The sequence below is a fragment of the Entelurus aequoreus genome, linkage group LG10 (genome assembly GCF_033978785.1).
Source record: "Entelurus aequoreus isolate RoL-2023_Sb linkage group LG10, RoL_Eaeq_v1.1, whole genome shotgun sequence".
NCBI classification, from domain to species: domain Eukaryota; kingdom Metazoa; phylum Chordata; class Actinopteri; order Syngnathiformes; family Syngnathidae; genus Entelurus; species Entelurus aequoreus.
In genome coordinates this window covers 16,872,502-16,889,248 of record NC_084740.1, presented here as the reverse complement: position 1 = coordinate 16,889,248, position 16,747 = coordinate 16,872,502, and the positions used below count along the sequence as shown (strand labels likewise).

At 37.7% G+C, this 16,747-nt stretch overlaps 1 protein-coding gene across 2 annotated transcripts in view; it reads right to left on the bottom strand.

Annotated features, from left to right (window-relative positions):
* Positions 1 to 16,747, bottom strand: part of grik4 (glutamate receptor, ionotropic, kainate 4) — a 1,090,788-nt gene that overhangs the window by 230,191 nt on the left and 843,850 nt on the right. For both annotated transcript variants that reach the window (XM_062060216.1, XM_062060217.1), the window contains 2 exons: positions 14,642 to 14,794; positions 7,094 to 7,198 (listed from right to left, as the gene is read on the bottom strand). In XM_062060216.1, the coding sequence (XP_061916200.1) occupies positions 7,094 to 7,198; positions 14,642 to 14,794 (258 nt within the window). The remainder of the gene's footprint in view (positions 1 to 7,093; positions 7,199 to 14,641; positions 14,795 to 16,747) is intronic.

Here is a 16,747-nt window from a genome sequence, read left to right as displayed (position 1 = left end):
TTGATAGTAGGCTAATATAGGTAATATAGACACTTATCTCATGTGTTGTCTTTATTATAACACTTATATACGGCTTTTCATTTTGCGGCTCCGGACAGATTTTTTGTTGTTGTATTTTTGGTCCAATATGACTCTTTCAACGTTTTTGGGTTGCCGACCCCTGACCTAGCTTATCCCCCTCTGGCTGAGAGCTTTACCTAATGTCCAAACAAGTGCATCCACCTCACTGTGATGTCACAACGCGGCCATGAGACTGCAAAAACCCCTACAAAGAGAGACATCCTAAACTGCGTGCACCTTCACGCCCAAATGCATGAATCTTACAACATTTATAAGTCAGAAAAGACAAAATTCATCATAGGTTCCCTATAAAATGTATTTTAAAACCAGTATAACCCGAGACTTTTTACAGATTCTCGTGGACAAAGCCAGGGTGCGACAGTAGCCTAGAGCGAGCAGCCGCTTCATTTACTTACTAAGATATCATATTTCTCCTCATTACCATCACTGGCATCTCAAATAAACAGAAAAACACACTTGCAGAGTTAAAAAAAAAACCTCTGCACATTTATGCAGAAAATCAAGCTGTACTGTAGTCCCATGCAGAGCTGCAAATGTTCACGCTTTAATAGCGTTGCCTGGGAGCAGGGTTGATAATGGCGGCAGAGAGACAACTTTCTTATCCCTGCCAAAACCCTCACACCTTATGTTTTTTTATAATTGTTTGGTTGTTGTTAGTTTGGCCACAGAGAGCCCGACGCAGGCAGTATGTGGTGCAAAAGATGTCAACAAAACAAACACAGCCTTTTCCACACTTCTGCTTGGAATCAATGCGTTTGACACCATAGCATGACATAATGTTGCATTGGCCCGGGTGCCAGCATGAAAACAGGGAAGACACCGACAAGGTTAAAAAAAAAAAAGCAAACAAGCTGATGTCTGATGAGGTATTTTGGTCCTGAGAAAGTCCTGCAAAAGAACACAATTTGTCCCTCAATTTAACTTTTTTTTTTTTTTTGTCCTGTCCATCTTCTCAGGCAAATCATATAGTAGATGCAGAAGCCCATATCGGCTGTTCAGATTTACTTTACAAAAGAGAAGTGCAGGATACTTCTTTTGTTGCCTTATTTGTATTTGACTTTATTAAATGTATTTATATTATCATTTGGTGCAGCCGGGCCGGAGCAGGAGGGGATGGATAGAAAGCGAGAGAGAAAAGGAAGACAGAGGGGGAAATTGTGGGGACAAGAGGGGGATAAGACAGGGAGACAAAAACAACAACAACAACAACAATAGAGCAACATCAGCAAATCCGATAAGTACAAATATGATGGTAAAAGTGATAGCAAAGAAGCAGTTAGCGAAATAAATAATAATACAGAAATGACAATGAGCATTATTACACTACAGAAATACAAATACCAATAGAAATAGTGCTATTGATAATGAACAATACCAATAAATTACCTCTATTATCAACAATACAGTTGTTCAAAAGCAACAATACATATACGTAACGAAAACTAGAGATACAAAATAATGCAGAAAAATGGAGGGGAAGAAAGAGAAGCAACCTATATTAACCTTGTAGATTGTTATAGTATCAATAGGTTAAAGGCCTACTGAAACCCACTACTACCGACCACGCAGTCCGATAGTTTATATATCAATGATGAAATCTTAACATTGCAACACATGCCAATACGGCCAGGTTAACTTATAAAGTGCAATTTTAAATTTCCTGCCACACTTCCGGTTGAAAACGTCTAGATATGATGACGTATGCGCGTGACGTAAACGGTTGATAGAAGTATTGGTACCCCATTGAATACAATACAAAAAAGCTCTGTTTTCATCTGAAAATTCCACAGTATTCTGGACACCTGTGTTGGTGAATCTTTTGCAATTTGCTTAATGAACAATGAAGACTGAAAGAAGAAAGCTGTAGGTGGGATCGGTGTATTAGCGGAGGACTACAGCAACACAACCAGGAGGACTTTGACTTTGATAGCAGACGCGCTATCCGACGCTACGGATGATCGGGTGAAGTCCTTCGTCGCGCCGTCGATCGCTGGAACGCAGGTGAGCACGGGTGTTGATGAGCAGATGAGGGCTGGCTGGCGTAGGTGAATAGCTAATGTTTTTAGTATAGCTCTGTGAGGTCCCGTTGCTAAGTTAGCTTCAATGGCGTCGTTAGCAACAGCATTGTTAAGCTCCGCCAGGCTGGAAAGCATTAACCGTGTATTTACAGGTCCATGGTTTAATAGTACTGTTGATTTTCTGTCTATCCTTCCAGTCAGGGGTTTATTTCTTTTGTTTCTATCTGCAGTTAAGCACGATGCTATCACGTTAGCTCCGTAGCTAAAGTGCTTCGGCGATGTATTGTCGTGGAGATAAAAGTCACTGTGAATGTCCATTTCGCATTCTCGACTCTCATTTTCAAGAGGATATAGTATCCGAGGTGGTTTAAAATACAAATCCGTGATCCACAATAGAAAAAGGAGAGAGTGTGGAATCCAATGAGCACAGCTTGTACCTACGTTACGGTCAGAGCGAAAAAAGATGCGTCCTGCACTGCACTCTAGTCCTTCACTCTCACGTTCCTCATCCACAAATTTTTCATCCTGGCTCAAATTAATGGGGTAATTGTCGCTTTCTCGGTCCGAATCGCTCTCGCTGCTGGTGTAAACAATGGGGAAATGTGAGGAGCTTTTCAACCTGTGACGTCACGCTACTTCCGGTACAGGCAAGGCTTTTTTTAATCAACGACCAAAAGTTGCGAACTTTATCGTCGATGTTCTCTACTAAATCCTTTCAGCAAAAATATGGAAATATCGCGAAATGATCAAGTATGACACATAGAATGGATCTGCTATCACCGTTTAAATTTTAAAAATTCATTTCAGTAGGCCTTTAAGCTTTGTCAGTGTGCCATGTGTTACCCAGTTTACCGTAGGGCAACGACGTTAATATATGTTACATTTGTCCCTCAATTAGCACAACAAATGTGAATGACGACCCCACGCACACACAACGCCACATCTGCAGCGGACAGGTGAGCGCTGCACGCAGGATTTCACTCAACAGCTTTACGTCGGGATTCAAAACGAAGAGTGATATAAAGTCTCGGCGCCGACAGGAAAACAAAAGGCCTTAGTGCTGCTATTCGCCATAATCTCCGCTCTTGGTGCGTAAGAGGATGTAACAATAGGAGATGCCGGTAATCACTTATTATCCCATCACAACAGCAGCGTGGAGGAGAGAAGGCGAGGGGGGGGGGGATCTCTATGACGAGGAATGGCAATAAAGTGTTTGGGAGACAAAAGACGGTGATTGTGGAGGATATCCACACAGGGCTGCAAGCTTTGGCGACACATGTTAACCAGGTGGTATGCTCTCTGCAGATTTGACGTGTTTCTGACAGTAAACAGTCACACTGTCATTAACTGATACAAGGGGTTAGCTTATTTTTTGTTATGTTTTTTTTTTACATTTTGGAAAATAGTTACGCTGTTGTAAAAAAAACCCAAAACCAGTGAAGTTGGCACGTTGTGTAAATCGTAAATAAAAACAGAACAGAATGATTTGCAAATCCTTTTCAACCTACGGTCAGAACTTTCCTCCAGAAGGTATTTTTGTCCATGTGATGTCAGATGAAACAAAAATACCCAGTAATATGTTTGGAGGAGAAAAGGTGAGGCCTTTAATCCCAGGACCACCATGCTTACCGTAAATGGGACAATGAAAAAGGAGGATTACCTTCAAATTCTTCAGGACAACCTAAAATCATCAGCCCGGAGGTTGAGTCTTGGGCGCAGTTGGGTGTTCCAACAGGACAATGACCCCAAACACACGTCTAAAGTGGTAAAGGAATGGCTAAACCAGGCTAGAATTAAGGTTTTAGAATGGCCTTCCCAAAGTCCTGACTTAAACGTGTGGACAATGCTGAAGAAACAAGTCCATGTCAGAAAACCAACAAATTTAGCTGAACTGCACCAATTTTGACAAGAGGAGTGGTCAAATATTCAACCAGATGCTTGCCAGAAGCTTGTGGATGGCTACCAAAAGCACCTTATTGCAGTGAAACTTGCCAAGGGACATGTAACCAAATATTAACATTGCTGTATGTATACTTTTGACCCAGCAGATTTGGTCACATTTTCAGTAGACCCATAATAAATTCATAAAAGAAGCAAAGTTCATGAATGTTTTTTGTGACCAACAAGTATGTGCTCCAATCAAGTAAACTTTTGACCACGACTGTATATTCAATTGAATAGACTGCAGAGACACGATACTTAACGTTCAAACTGGAAAACGTTGTTATTTTTTTGCAAATATTAGCTCATTTGGAATTTGATGCCTGCAACATGTTTCAAAAAAAGCTGGCAGAAGTGGCAAAAAAGACTGAGAAAGTTGAGCAATGCTCATCAAACAGTTATTCGGAACATCCCACAGGTGAACAGGCTAATTGATCATATTACACCTATACTGGCTCACCTGCACTGGCTTCCTGTGCACTTAAGATGCAACTTTAAGGTTTTACTACTTACGTATAAAATACTACACGGTCTAGCTCCATCCTATCTTGCTGATTGTGTTGTACCATATGTCCCGGCAAGAAATCTGCATTCAAAGAACTCCGGCTTATTAGTGATTCCCAAAGCCCCAAAAAAGTCTGCGGGCTATAAAGCGTTTTCTATTCGGGCTCCAGTACTATGGAATGCCCTCCCGGTAACAGTTAGAGATGCTACCTCAGTAGAAGCATTTAAGTCCCATCTTAAAACCCTCCAAGGTTTCTCATTGTCCCATTGGGTTGAGTTTTTCCTTGCCCTGATGTGGGATCTGAGCCGAGGATGTCGTTGTGGCTTGTGCAGCACTTTGAGACACTCGTGATTTAGGGCTATATAAGTAAATATTGATTGATTGATTGATTGATTGATAAAGTATTTCTGATTCTGATTGATTATGTCCGCAATATCATTGACGTGGAAATCTACTTCTGCGTATTTAATGACTGGAAGTGGGGCGGTAAAATGTCGACTCCAGTTGGTTGTTTCGTTGTGACGACGGTTAGCTGGATTAAAAAAAGTACCTATAGTCCAGACCTGGGCATTCTGCGGCCCGTGGGCCGCATCCGGCCCTTTGTGCGTCCCTGTCCGGCCCGCGTGAGGCCAATTATAAATTACAAAATAAATTTTAAAAAGTATCTATGTCGAGTGTGCAATACAACGGTGCTGCTTTTGTTTTGAAAATCGTTATTTGTATTACTTCTGTGTGGACGTATGTGTGATTGTGAGTGAATGTGAACAACTGCAATTACAAAATAAAGTTGAAAAAACATCTATGTCCTGCGCGCAATACAACTGTGCTGCTTTTATTTTGAAAAGTATTATTTATGAGCGTGTGTCCGTGTGTAACCTGCGAGTGAAGGTGCACATGCAGCGACAAGTGATGCACGGTTTACGCCCGAGACGCCAAAAAGAGAAAAGTTGATGAGGACTGGCGTGTTTTCAACAACACATGAACTGCAAAGCAACGTCCCCTCACCTAAGGTGCGTGCCTGCGCAATTGCGCACTGCTCAAGCGTCTGCTGCGCGCAGCAAATATATGCCGCGCACCAAATCAAATCCCATCTGAATTATAAACAAAATAAACATATTTATTCTATGGAATTTTGCAATGCAACTTTGAGTGACAGTGACAACAAGCGGCCCTAACGGTGTTCGTCAACACCGTTCAATTGAACACCGTTCAATTATTGTAACGTCTATCGAGATGCTTCGAGGACAGGAATTATATCGATCACTTTATTGAACAAAACTGTTTATATTCGGACATAACCACACCAAAAACATGAGTAAAACAATTCTATCTCGAAAAACTAGTCATTTTCTGCCGTACAAACCAGGCCAAAACCAACTTGTCATCTGTCACCAACACGCATAGCACTAAACCACTGGTGCGTTTAAGGCCACACAAAAAGTCGGACAACTCAAACACCACACAAAGTTACACTATGACTCCTCAGTCATACGTGTGCTTATTTTACTGTCATTTATTATTAATGTTAATTTATATATATTAGTCATGGAATGCTGTTACACACACTATGTTGAAGTATTACTATTATTATTATTATTATTATTATTTATCTTACGGTATATATCAAAAATAATATTGAGCAAAATTTAATTGAAATATTGTCGATGTGGCCCTCCAGCAGTGCTCGGGTAGCTCATGCGGCCCCCGGTAAAAATTAATTGCCCACCCCTGCTATAGTCGTATCATTAGACCGGAATTGTGGACCGACCCGATGAGAAACCGGTCCCAAAAAAGGCCGGTACAAGGTATACATCCCTATAAAATTTGTGTGTTATCAAGTTTGCATGTTTTTAGTGCACTCAAACTTTTAGTAAATCGGTATGCACACACAAACAGGCCATAGGGTTAGGTCCAAATTCCTAACGAGACCATTAACTGACCACAACATCACCTGGGCACTGTAATGAAAGAGATGTAGCCAAGTACAACCTGATTTCATGCAAGATTATAAATGCAGCATAACCTGGAATGACCTCGCTGTTATTAGCCTTCATAAACAGTTTTATCTCAATCCCCTTATGTCTATCTAACGCATCTATCTGAGGCCGTTACAGCGTCTCTGCTGCTGATTTCTATCTCCCGTCACCATTTTTTGCCTCCCATCCATAATTCGCATTCAACTTTTTTTCTTTTTTTTTTTTTTTTTTGCCGCTACCGCACGGGTCCCACCGGTGCATTCTAAGCAGGCCTTGATGGATGGGAGAGAATTCTCCCGCTCAGAAAACGACGCTCCCCAGTTAGGCTGGGATTTTCAGGTGGTTTTCCCAGGAACGGCGAAAACAATAATGTCATAAAAACGGTTACGACGGCTGTAAAGCAACGTCGCGGCTGCAGCGGCAGAATGACGGTTTGTCTCAAGCACGCACACAAATCCGATGCACGGATGCGATTCGACACATCCTGCCTCATGATAAATATGAAATAGCATCTCAGTTTTAATTGGTTTATATATTTTAAGTAGAAAATGGACCCACGGGCGTCACTTTACCTGCCTTAGGCCGTCCTTGCCGCTCTGCATGATCCTCAGTGCGTAGTTGGAGCGTTGTCCTTTGCTATTGAACTCAATGTGGCCTGTGAGACCCTCCAGTTCTACCTGTCCAACAAAGAGACGGCAGCACATGAAAGGAACTCTCCATTCCACCCTCTCAGCAGTGATTATGACGGATAATACTGGAGGCAACAGACTGCCCACCGCCGGCTCTCTATCCGTGCTTTTCTTTTTCCCTCCAACACGGAAAAATGTCAAATTTAGAATAATAATTTGAAGATGGAGCCATAATCTAACCCATTTACAGCCAAATAGAAGCCTCATTGGCCATGTTTGTGTTCTCCGAGTTAATGGCCAGCAGGCTACCTGCCATTATGAAGTATTTTACAGCCATTACGCCAACACAAAACACTCTTTATCTGCGCTTTGTCCACTTTCTTACAGTATAGCAGCGACGTGATGGACGAGCTTAGTGACCAGGGACTGTCAATAGGAAAACTAACAGCTTAGCTGTATGAAGAAGCGTTAGAGCAACGGTGTAAAGAAAGAAAGAAAAAAGACAAAAACATTAACAAAAAGTCTAAATAGCCGAAGAATAAAGTTGTATAGTTGTAAAGATTAAGTATCTTATTTTTATTTATTTTTTTAGAGCAAGCGTCATTTTGAGAGAAACTTGTCATGTTTTATAATTTTTTACTATTAATAAAAAAAATACACATTTGTGTGACATTGTTCAAAGGCAACAACAAATAGTTTTTTTTTTGTTAGTTTTTTTTTAGAAATTCTTAGCAATTAACATTGAATTCCAAAAGAATAAAGTTGTATAGTTGTAAAGACTAAGTATCTTTTTTTTTTTTTTTTTTTTAGAGCAGGCGTCGTTTTGAGAGAAAAATGTCATGTTTTACAAATGTTTACTTTTAATTAAAAAAATACACACATTCTTTTTTTCTGTGAAATTGTTGAAATGTAACAATAAAAAACATTTGTTTAGTTTTTTTTAGAAATTCTTAGCAAAATATTTGTATCTGATGTTAAGAACATTTTTAGGTATTTTATTTTTATTTTGTTATTGTATATATTTAAATACAATTAAAACTCTAGATTAGATTCATTCTTGTAAAATACCACTTTCTATCATTTTTACAACATTATTCTCACAACAATAAAAAAAAAAGCGGTAACACTTTAGTATGGGGAACATATTCAACATTAACTAGTTGCTTATTAACATGCAAATTAGTAACATATTGGCTAATTAGTCATTATTAAGTACTTATTAATGCCTTATTCTGCAACACAAAACACTCTTTATCTGAGCTTTGTCCACTTTCTTACAGTATAGCAGCGACGTGATGGACGAGCTTAGTGACCAGGGACTGTCAATAGGAAAACTAACAGCTTAGCTGTATGAAAAAGCGTTAGAGCAACGGTGTAAAGAAAGAAAGAAAAAAGACAAAAACATTAACAAAAAGTCTAAATAGCCGAAGAATAAAGTTGTATAGTTGTAAAGATTAAGTATCTTATTTGTATTTATTTTTTTTAGAGCAAGCGTCATTTTGAGAGAAACATGTCATGTTTTACAATTTTTTACTATTAATAAAAAAAATACACATTTGTGTCACATTGTTCAAAGGCAACAACAAATAGTTTTTTTTTTTTTTTTTTTTTTTTAGAAATTCTTAGCAATTAACATTGAATTCCAAAAGAATAAAGTTGTATAGTTGTAAAGACTAAGTATCTTTTTTTTTTTTTTTTTTAGAGCAGGCGTCGTTTTGAGAGAAAAATGTCATGTTTTACAAATGTTTACTTTTAATTAAAAAAATACACACATTCTTTTTTTCTGTGAAATTGTTGAAATGTAACAATAAAAAAAATTTCTTTAGTTTTTTTAGAAATTCTTAGCAAAATATTTGTATCTGATGTTAAGAACATTTTTAGGTATTTTATTTTTATTTTGTTATTGTATATATTTAAATACAATTAAAACTCTAGATTAGATTCATTCTTGTAAAATACCACTTTCTATCATTTTTACAACATTATTCTCACAACAATAAAACAAAAAGCGGTAACACTTTAGTATGGGGAACATATTCAACATTAACTAGTTGCTTATTAACATGCAAATTAGTAACATATTGGCTAATTAGTCATTATTAAGTACTTATTAATGCCTTATTCTGCAACACAAAACACTCTTTATCTGCGCTTTGTCCACTTTCTTACAGTATAGCAGCGACATGATGGACGAGCTTAGTGACCAGGGACTGTCAATAGGAAAACTAACAGTTTAGCTGTATGAAGAAGCGTTAGAGCAACGGTGTAAAGAAAGAAAGAAAAAAGACAAAAACATTAACATTGAATTTCAAGAGGTAAAAAAAAAAGGCTAAGTAGCCGAAGAATAAAGTTGTATAGTTGTAAAGATTAAGTATCTTATTTGTATTTATTTTTTTAGAGCAGGCGTCATTTTGAGAGAAAACATTTAACTTTTAATTAAAAAAAATACACACATTCTTTTTGTGTGTGAAATTGTTCAAAGGTAACAACAAATAATGTTTTTTTTATTATTTTGTTTTTTTTTTAGAAATTTTTAGCAATTAACATTGAATTCCAAAAGAATAAAGTTGTATAGTTGTAAAGACTAAGTATCTTATTTTTATTTTTTATTTTTTTTAGAACAGGCGTCATTTTGAGAGAAAAATTTCATGTTTTACCAATGTTTACTTTTAATTTAAAAAAATACACACATTCTTTTTTGTGTGAAATTGTTGAAATGTAACAATAAAAAATATTTGTTTAGTTTTTTTTAGAAATTCTTAGCAAAATATTTGTATCTGATGTTAAGAACATTTTTAGGTATTTTATTTTTATTTTGTTATTGTATATATTTAAATACAATTAAAACTCTAGATTAGATTCGTTCTTGTAAAATACCACTTTCTATCATTTTTACAACATTATTCTCACAACAATAAAAAAAAAAGCGGTAACACTTTAGTATGGGGAACATATCCAACATTAACTAGTTGCTTATTAACATGCAAATTAGTAACATATTGGCCAATTAGTCATTATTAAGTACTTATTAATGCCTTATTCTGCAACACAAAACACTCTTTATCTGCGCTTTGTCCACTTTCTTACAGTATAGCAGCGACATGATGGACGAGCTTAGTGACCAGGGACTGTCAATAGGAAAACTAACAGTTTAGCTGTATGAAGAAGCGTTAGAGCAACGGTGTAAAGAAAGAAAGAAAAAAGACAAAAACATTAACATTGAATTTCAAGAGGTAAAAAAAAAAAGGCTAAGTAGCCGAAGAATAAAGTTGTATAGTTGTAAAGATTAAGTATCTTATTTGTATTAATTTTTTTAGAGCAGGCGTCATTTTGAGAGAAAACATTTAACTTTTAATAAAAAAAATACACACATTCTTTTTGTGTGTGAAATTGTTCAAAGGTAACAACAAATAATGTTTTTTTTATTGTTTTGTTTTTTTTAGAAATTCTTAGCAATTAACATTGAATTCCAAAAGAATAAAGTTGTATAGCTGTAAAGACTAAGTATCTTATTTTTATTTTTTATTTTTTTTAGAACCGGCGTCATTTTGAGAGAAAAATGTCATGTTTTACCAATGTTTACTTTTAATTTAAAAAAATACACACATTCTTTTTTTGTGTGAAATTGTTGAAATGTAACAATAAAAAATATTTGTTTAGTTTTTTTTAGAAATTCTTAGCAAAATATTTGTATCTGATGTTAAGAACATTTTTAGGTATTTTATTTTTATTTTGTTATTGTATATATTTAAATACAATTAAAACTCTAGATTAGATTCATTCTTGTAAAATACCACTTTCTATCATTTTTACAACATTATTCTCACAACAATAAAAAAAAAAGCGGTAACACTTTAGTATGGGGAACATATTCAACATTAACTAGTTGCTTATTAACATGCAAATTAGTAACATATTGGCTAATTAGTCATTATTAAGTACTTATTAATGCCTTATTCTGCAACACAAAACACTCTTTATCTGCGCTTTGTCCACTTTCTTACAGTATAGCAGCGACATGATGGACGAGCTTAGTGACCAGGGACTGTCAATAGGAAAACTAACAGTTTAGCTGTATGAAGAAGCGTTAGAGCAACGGTGTAAAGAAAGAAAGAAAAAAGACAAAAACATTAACATTGAATTTCAAGAGGTAAAAAAAAAAAAGGCTAAGTAGCCGAAGAATAAAGTTGTATAGTTGTAAAGATTAAGTATCTTATTTGTATTTATTTTTTTAGAGCAGGCGTCATTTTGAGAGAAAACATTTAACTTTTAATAAAAAAAATACACACATTCTTTTTGTGTGTGAAATTGTTCAAAGGTAACAACAAATAATGTTCTTTTTATTGTTTTTTTTTTTTTAGAAATTCTTAGCAATTAACATTGAATTCCAAAAGAATAAAGTTGTATAGTTGTAAAGACTAAGTATCTTATTTTTATTTTTTATTTTTTTGAGAGAAAAATGTCATGTTTTACCAATGTTTACTTTTAATTTAAAAAAATACACACATTCTTTTTTTGTGTGAAATTGTTGAAATGTAACAATAAAAAATATTTGTTTAGTTTTTTTTAGAAATTCTTAGCAAAATATTTGTATCTGATGTTAAGAACATTTTTAGGTATTTTCTTTTTATTTTGTAATTGTATATATTTAAATACAATTAAAACTCTAGATTAGATTCATTCTTGTAAAATACCACTTTCTATCATTTTTACAACTTTATTCTCACAACAATAAAAAAAAAGCGGTAACACTTTAGTATGGAGAACATATTCACCATTAGTTAGTTGCTTATTAACATGCAAATTAGTAACATATTGGCTCTTAATTAGTCATTATTAAGTACTTATTAATGCCTTATTCTGCATGGCCTTATTATACAACCAGTAAGCCATCAACTAAGAGTCTTCACTCAATAACCTCAGAATTATTGCTTATTAGTAACCCTAACCCTAACCTTTATATGTTCCCCTAGTGTCCAAATAACTCTAAATTAAATCTTTGTTACTTAGAATATGTTCCCCATACTAAAGTGTTACCAAAAAAGCTATATTTCCTAAAGTAAAACCTTTAAAACAACACAACATTTGCCTAAAAAATTGATTGCACCGTCAATATACTAAAACATTGTGTTACTTGAATGACTTGTATCATCCAGATTTTTTCTGGAATTTTTTCACCTTCATTCTCAAAATATTCTGTTGTATTTTTTTTTCTTATAGCCAGATCTGTGTGTTTATCTCGTACGTGACGTTACACACACACACTACCTCAGAGGCTATCACATGACATCACGTGACAGCCTCTCGTGACAGGTATGGAAAAAAAAATCAACACGTAGGTCTGGCTATGAGAAAAAAAATACATAATTCTTCGAAGACCTAATGAACCTAATGAGACTTTTGACATCAATTGTTTCAGTGTGGCTTTTATGCACCCTACCGAATCAACTGAAATAACTTTCAAAAGACAAAGTATTAACAGATTTTTCATAGTGAACAAATTCCCCCTTTAAAGTAGTCACAGTGTTTTACACCAAATATTGCACTTCTACTTTAATATCACGATAAAGGTAAGATAAACATTAAACAATTGTAGTTAGAAACATGTGAAATTCAGTATCATTACCGTATTTTTCGGACTATAAGGCGCACTTAAAATCCTGCCAATTTCTCAAATAACCCGGTGCGCCTAATGTACAAAATAATTCTGGTTGTGCTTACTGACCTCGAAGCAATTTTTTTTTTTTTGGTACATGGTGTAATGATAAGTGTGACCAGTAGATGGCAGTCACACATAAGAGATATGTGTAGACTGCAATATGACGCCAGTAAACAACACCAAAACTTTAAATGTTCCATTGAAAATAAAGAACATTACACACGGCGCTCAAAAATCAGTCAAAATGTTTCGGTGTGAGTTTGAAGCCGCACCGCTTGATGGATTGTCGGCCCATTACGGCTACCGTAGTCAGAGATTATTATGTAATGGCATTACTATGGTGTGTGTATAAGGACCAAAAATGGCACCCCTTAGCAGACATATGCAAAACCAATTTTTCTTTCCGTCTGGTACCTGCTGATGTGTATTTGAGCTCTGCATGAGTCCTGAAAATTTACGCACATCCGCCACTCTAGTCTGTGCCGACATCGTAGTCTATAAGCTTCTTCTTTTCTCTATCTTCTTGTTATGGGACATTCATTCTCCGCTGTTGCCATTTCTAATATAAAGTAGTGTAAAGTTCTAAGTCATACCAAAGACTATAAAAATGGGACCCATAACCTCCCTGCTTGGCACTCAGCAACACGGGTTGGAGTTGGGGGTTAAGTCACCAAAATGATTCCCGGGCGCGGCGCCGCTGCTGCCCACTGCTCCCCAAGGGGATGGGTCAAATGCAGAGGACAAATTTCACCACATCTAGTGTGTGTGTGACAATCATTGGTATCTTTAATCTTTAATCGTAATCTTAATTTATATCTCGCTATGGAGGCGCTAAAACATACCGGTGTAGTGAGTTTACATTATTCACCCAAGGAACTTTAGTTATTAGAGAGTTCCGGTCGGACGGTTTTTCACGGAACACATTTCCGGTGTTGTTGTTGCACTAGTGAGCCACGGATGAGAAGATGCTGCTCCGTTATTGATTGAAGTAAACTCTGAATGTCATTAAAATAGTTAGCGCCATCTTGCACGCTACAAAGCTACAACAAAGATGACGGGGAGAAGACGCTGCCGAAGGTGAGCCTTGTAAATAAGACCGCCCACAAAACGGCGCATCCTGAAGCGACTGTCAGAAAGCGGCTTGAAGATGATCTGTAAAACATTATCTATGCAACATTTTGACCAAAGAACCACCATTACATGTTATGTAGACCCCAAGGAAGTCTTAGAAAAAAGTTATAATAATATGATAGAGGGGGGGGGGGGTTACCCACATATGCGGTCCTCTCCAAGGTTTCTCATAGTCATTCACCGACGTCCCACTGGGGTGAGTTTTTCCTTGCCCGTATGTGGGCTCTGTACCGAGGATGTCGTTGTGGCTTGTACAGCCCTTTGAGACACTTGTGATTTAGGGCTATATAAATAAACATTGATTGATTGATTGATTGATTGATTTAATGCGCCTTTTGTATGAAAATAAACCTAAATAGACCCACTCATCGGCAGTGCGCATTATAATCCAGTGCGCCCTATGGTCCGGAAAATACGGTAATCCACCTTTCGGGTAAAATAATATAGGATAGAATAGAATAGAATTAAATAAACACAAATACAAAAAAATATACTAAAATTAAATAAAATTAAAATAAATAAAATAAAATATTTTACAAAGCCATGACTGAGAGAGCAACTGGAGAGTGCTGATAAAACTATCCCCATTTTTATTTTACACACATGAACCCTCAAGGGAAAAAAAAGCAGTGTTCTGCACAGTCCTCAATATTTCATTATTAATTTCATTTCTCAATCCTGTGCAACGTGGTCCAACTTACCATCCTCAGGTAATTCATGAGGCTGGTGCCGTGCTCCCAGATTTTGGAGGACTTGCAGGAGAGCTGAGTGGCGCCTACGTTTTGGCTGCGGTTCAACTCCTGGACCGCCGCCACCACCACGTACACGGCATCAAAGAGAAGAGCCGAGGAGAGCTGCAGAAGGTGGAAGAGAGGGAGAGGATGGTGGATGCAATATGCAAAAAAACACAAACACACATACACACACACAAACATATCCACGTAATACAACAAACTGCCAGTGGAGGACGTGAGTAGTTGTTGGCGTTCAGTGAGGGGTTAAGCAATCCCTGGAGTGGCACCAGGATGATTCCATTAGATCATTAGACGGACTGTGATCTGCTGACAGTGCTGAAAACTCCCTCTGTCTCTCAGAGACATTCTGTCCTTTCTTCCCGCAAAGTAAGATGGCAAACAGCAGTCGCTGCCAGCGGTGCCTCTGATGTACCCCAATGCCTCGTCTTCGCCACAAGTGCATCCTAAATTAACCCAAGCAAAGAAGGAGAGCCTTGACGGCGCGGTACCGACGCCGCATATTTAGGCAGACCCCGGTCCGCGATAGGCCCTTGAACTGCAACACCGTGATGAGCTGTATCGCTTTGAAGTATCCATCCATCCATCCATTTTCTTCCGCTTATCCGAGGTCGGGTCGCGGGGGCAGCAGCCTAAGCAGGGAAGCCCAGACTTCTCTCTCCCCAGCCATTTCGTCCAGCACCAAGCCGGCCGGGAGACATAGTCTTCCCAACGTGTCCTGGGTCTTCCCCGTGGCCTCCTACCGGTCGGACGTGCCCTAAACACCTCCCTAGGGAGGCGTTCGGGTGGCATTCTGCCCGAACCACCTCATCTGGCTCCTCTCGATGTGGAAGAGCAGCGGCTTTACTTTGAGCTCCTCCCGGATGACAGAGCTTCTCACCCTATCTCTAAGGGAGAGACCCGCCACCCGGCGGAGGAAACTCATTTCGGCCGCTTGTACCCGTGATCTTGTCCTTTCGGTCATAACCCAAAGCTCATGACCATAGGTGAGGATGGGAACGTAGATCGACCGGTAAATGGAGAGCTTTGCCTTCCGGCTCAGCTCCTTCTTCACCGAAACAAATTTGACTGATTGGAGCCCGAGTGGTCTGCGTATCAGTTTGAAAAACGCTGCTTCAAAACGTTCTGCCTCTGACTGAAGTGGCATACCACAGCAAGTGGCTTCTCATGTTATGCTTATTCCCCCGGGTGTTGTTGATGTCGCGGTGTGCAGTGTCAGCAAACTTTCTTCTTGCATGTCCGTGCTCCCTAAAGAAGGAAATAACTGCTTGTATACTCAATCGTCAGATTAATAGAGTAGACTCCAAATAACATATTTTGTCCTAATTTTTTTGTGAGTGTAGGAGAAAGTCTAAGCGACCAGGTATTTGGGAATATCTTTTTTAAGAGTGGATGTATCCACTCAATCATATTCAGCAATTTTGTTTTGATGATATCCGGCTTGTATATCCTCTCAAGGAGGCCGGGGCAATTATTGACTCGGGGGGCCAAATTTAGAAGAAACAATTTGTCTGGGGGCCGGTACGGTATATTTATTTTTAGGAACACTAATACAAAACTTCACAATAAATGTCTGATTGAATGCTAAAAACGTTATGACAGACCGCCTTATAAAAAGGAATGGAATTTGTCATTTTTGTACTGAATGAGACACCCAGAATGTACATGAAAAGAAAGAATGTGGGATTTACAATATTAACTATGAGCGATAAAACACTGAATATTGACAACATGTGAACGTCACACCCCCTCTCCATCCACATATTTTACAATCAAGCGAAGCGCAACAAAAATGCAACAAACACAGCGAAATATGAACGCGAAGGGTAAAAAATAAACCCACCTACAATCTGATATGTCTGATAAATCACTAAGCTTTAGAACTTTGTTGTAAAAATCTCCTTCCTCGTCTGTCCCTGACACCCACATTTCAGGCTGGCCGCTCTGGAAACACTCTGTGGAAACTGCTTGGTGCCTCATCTGAGCTGCTGTGACTTAGATTACCATAGTAACTAATTAGATGACCATAGTAACTAATTAGATGACCATGGTAAC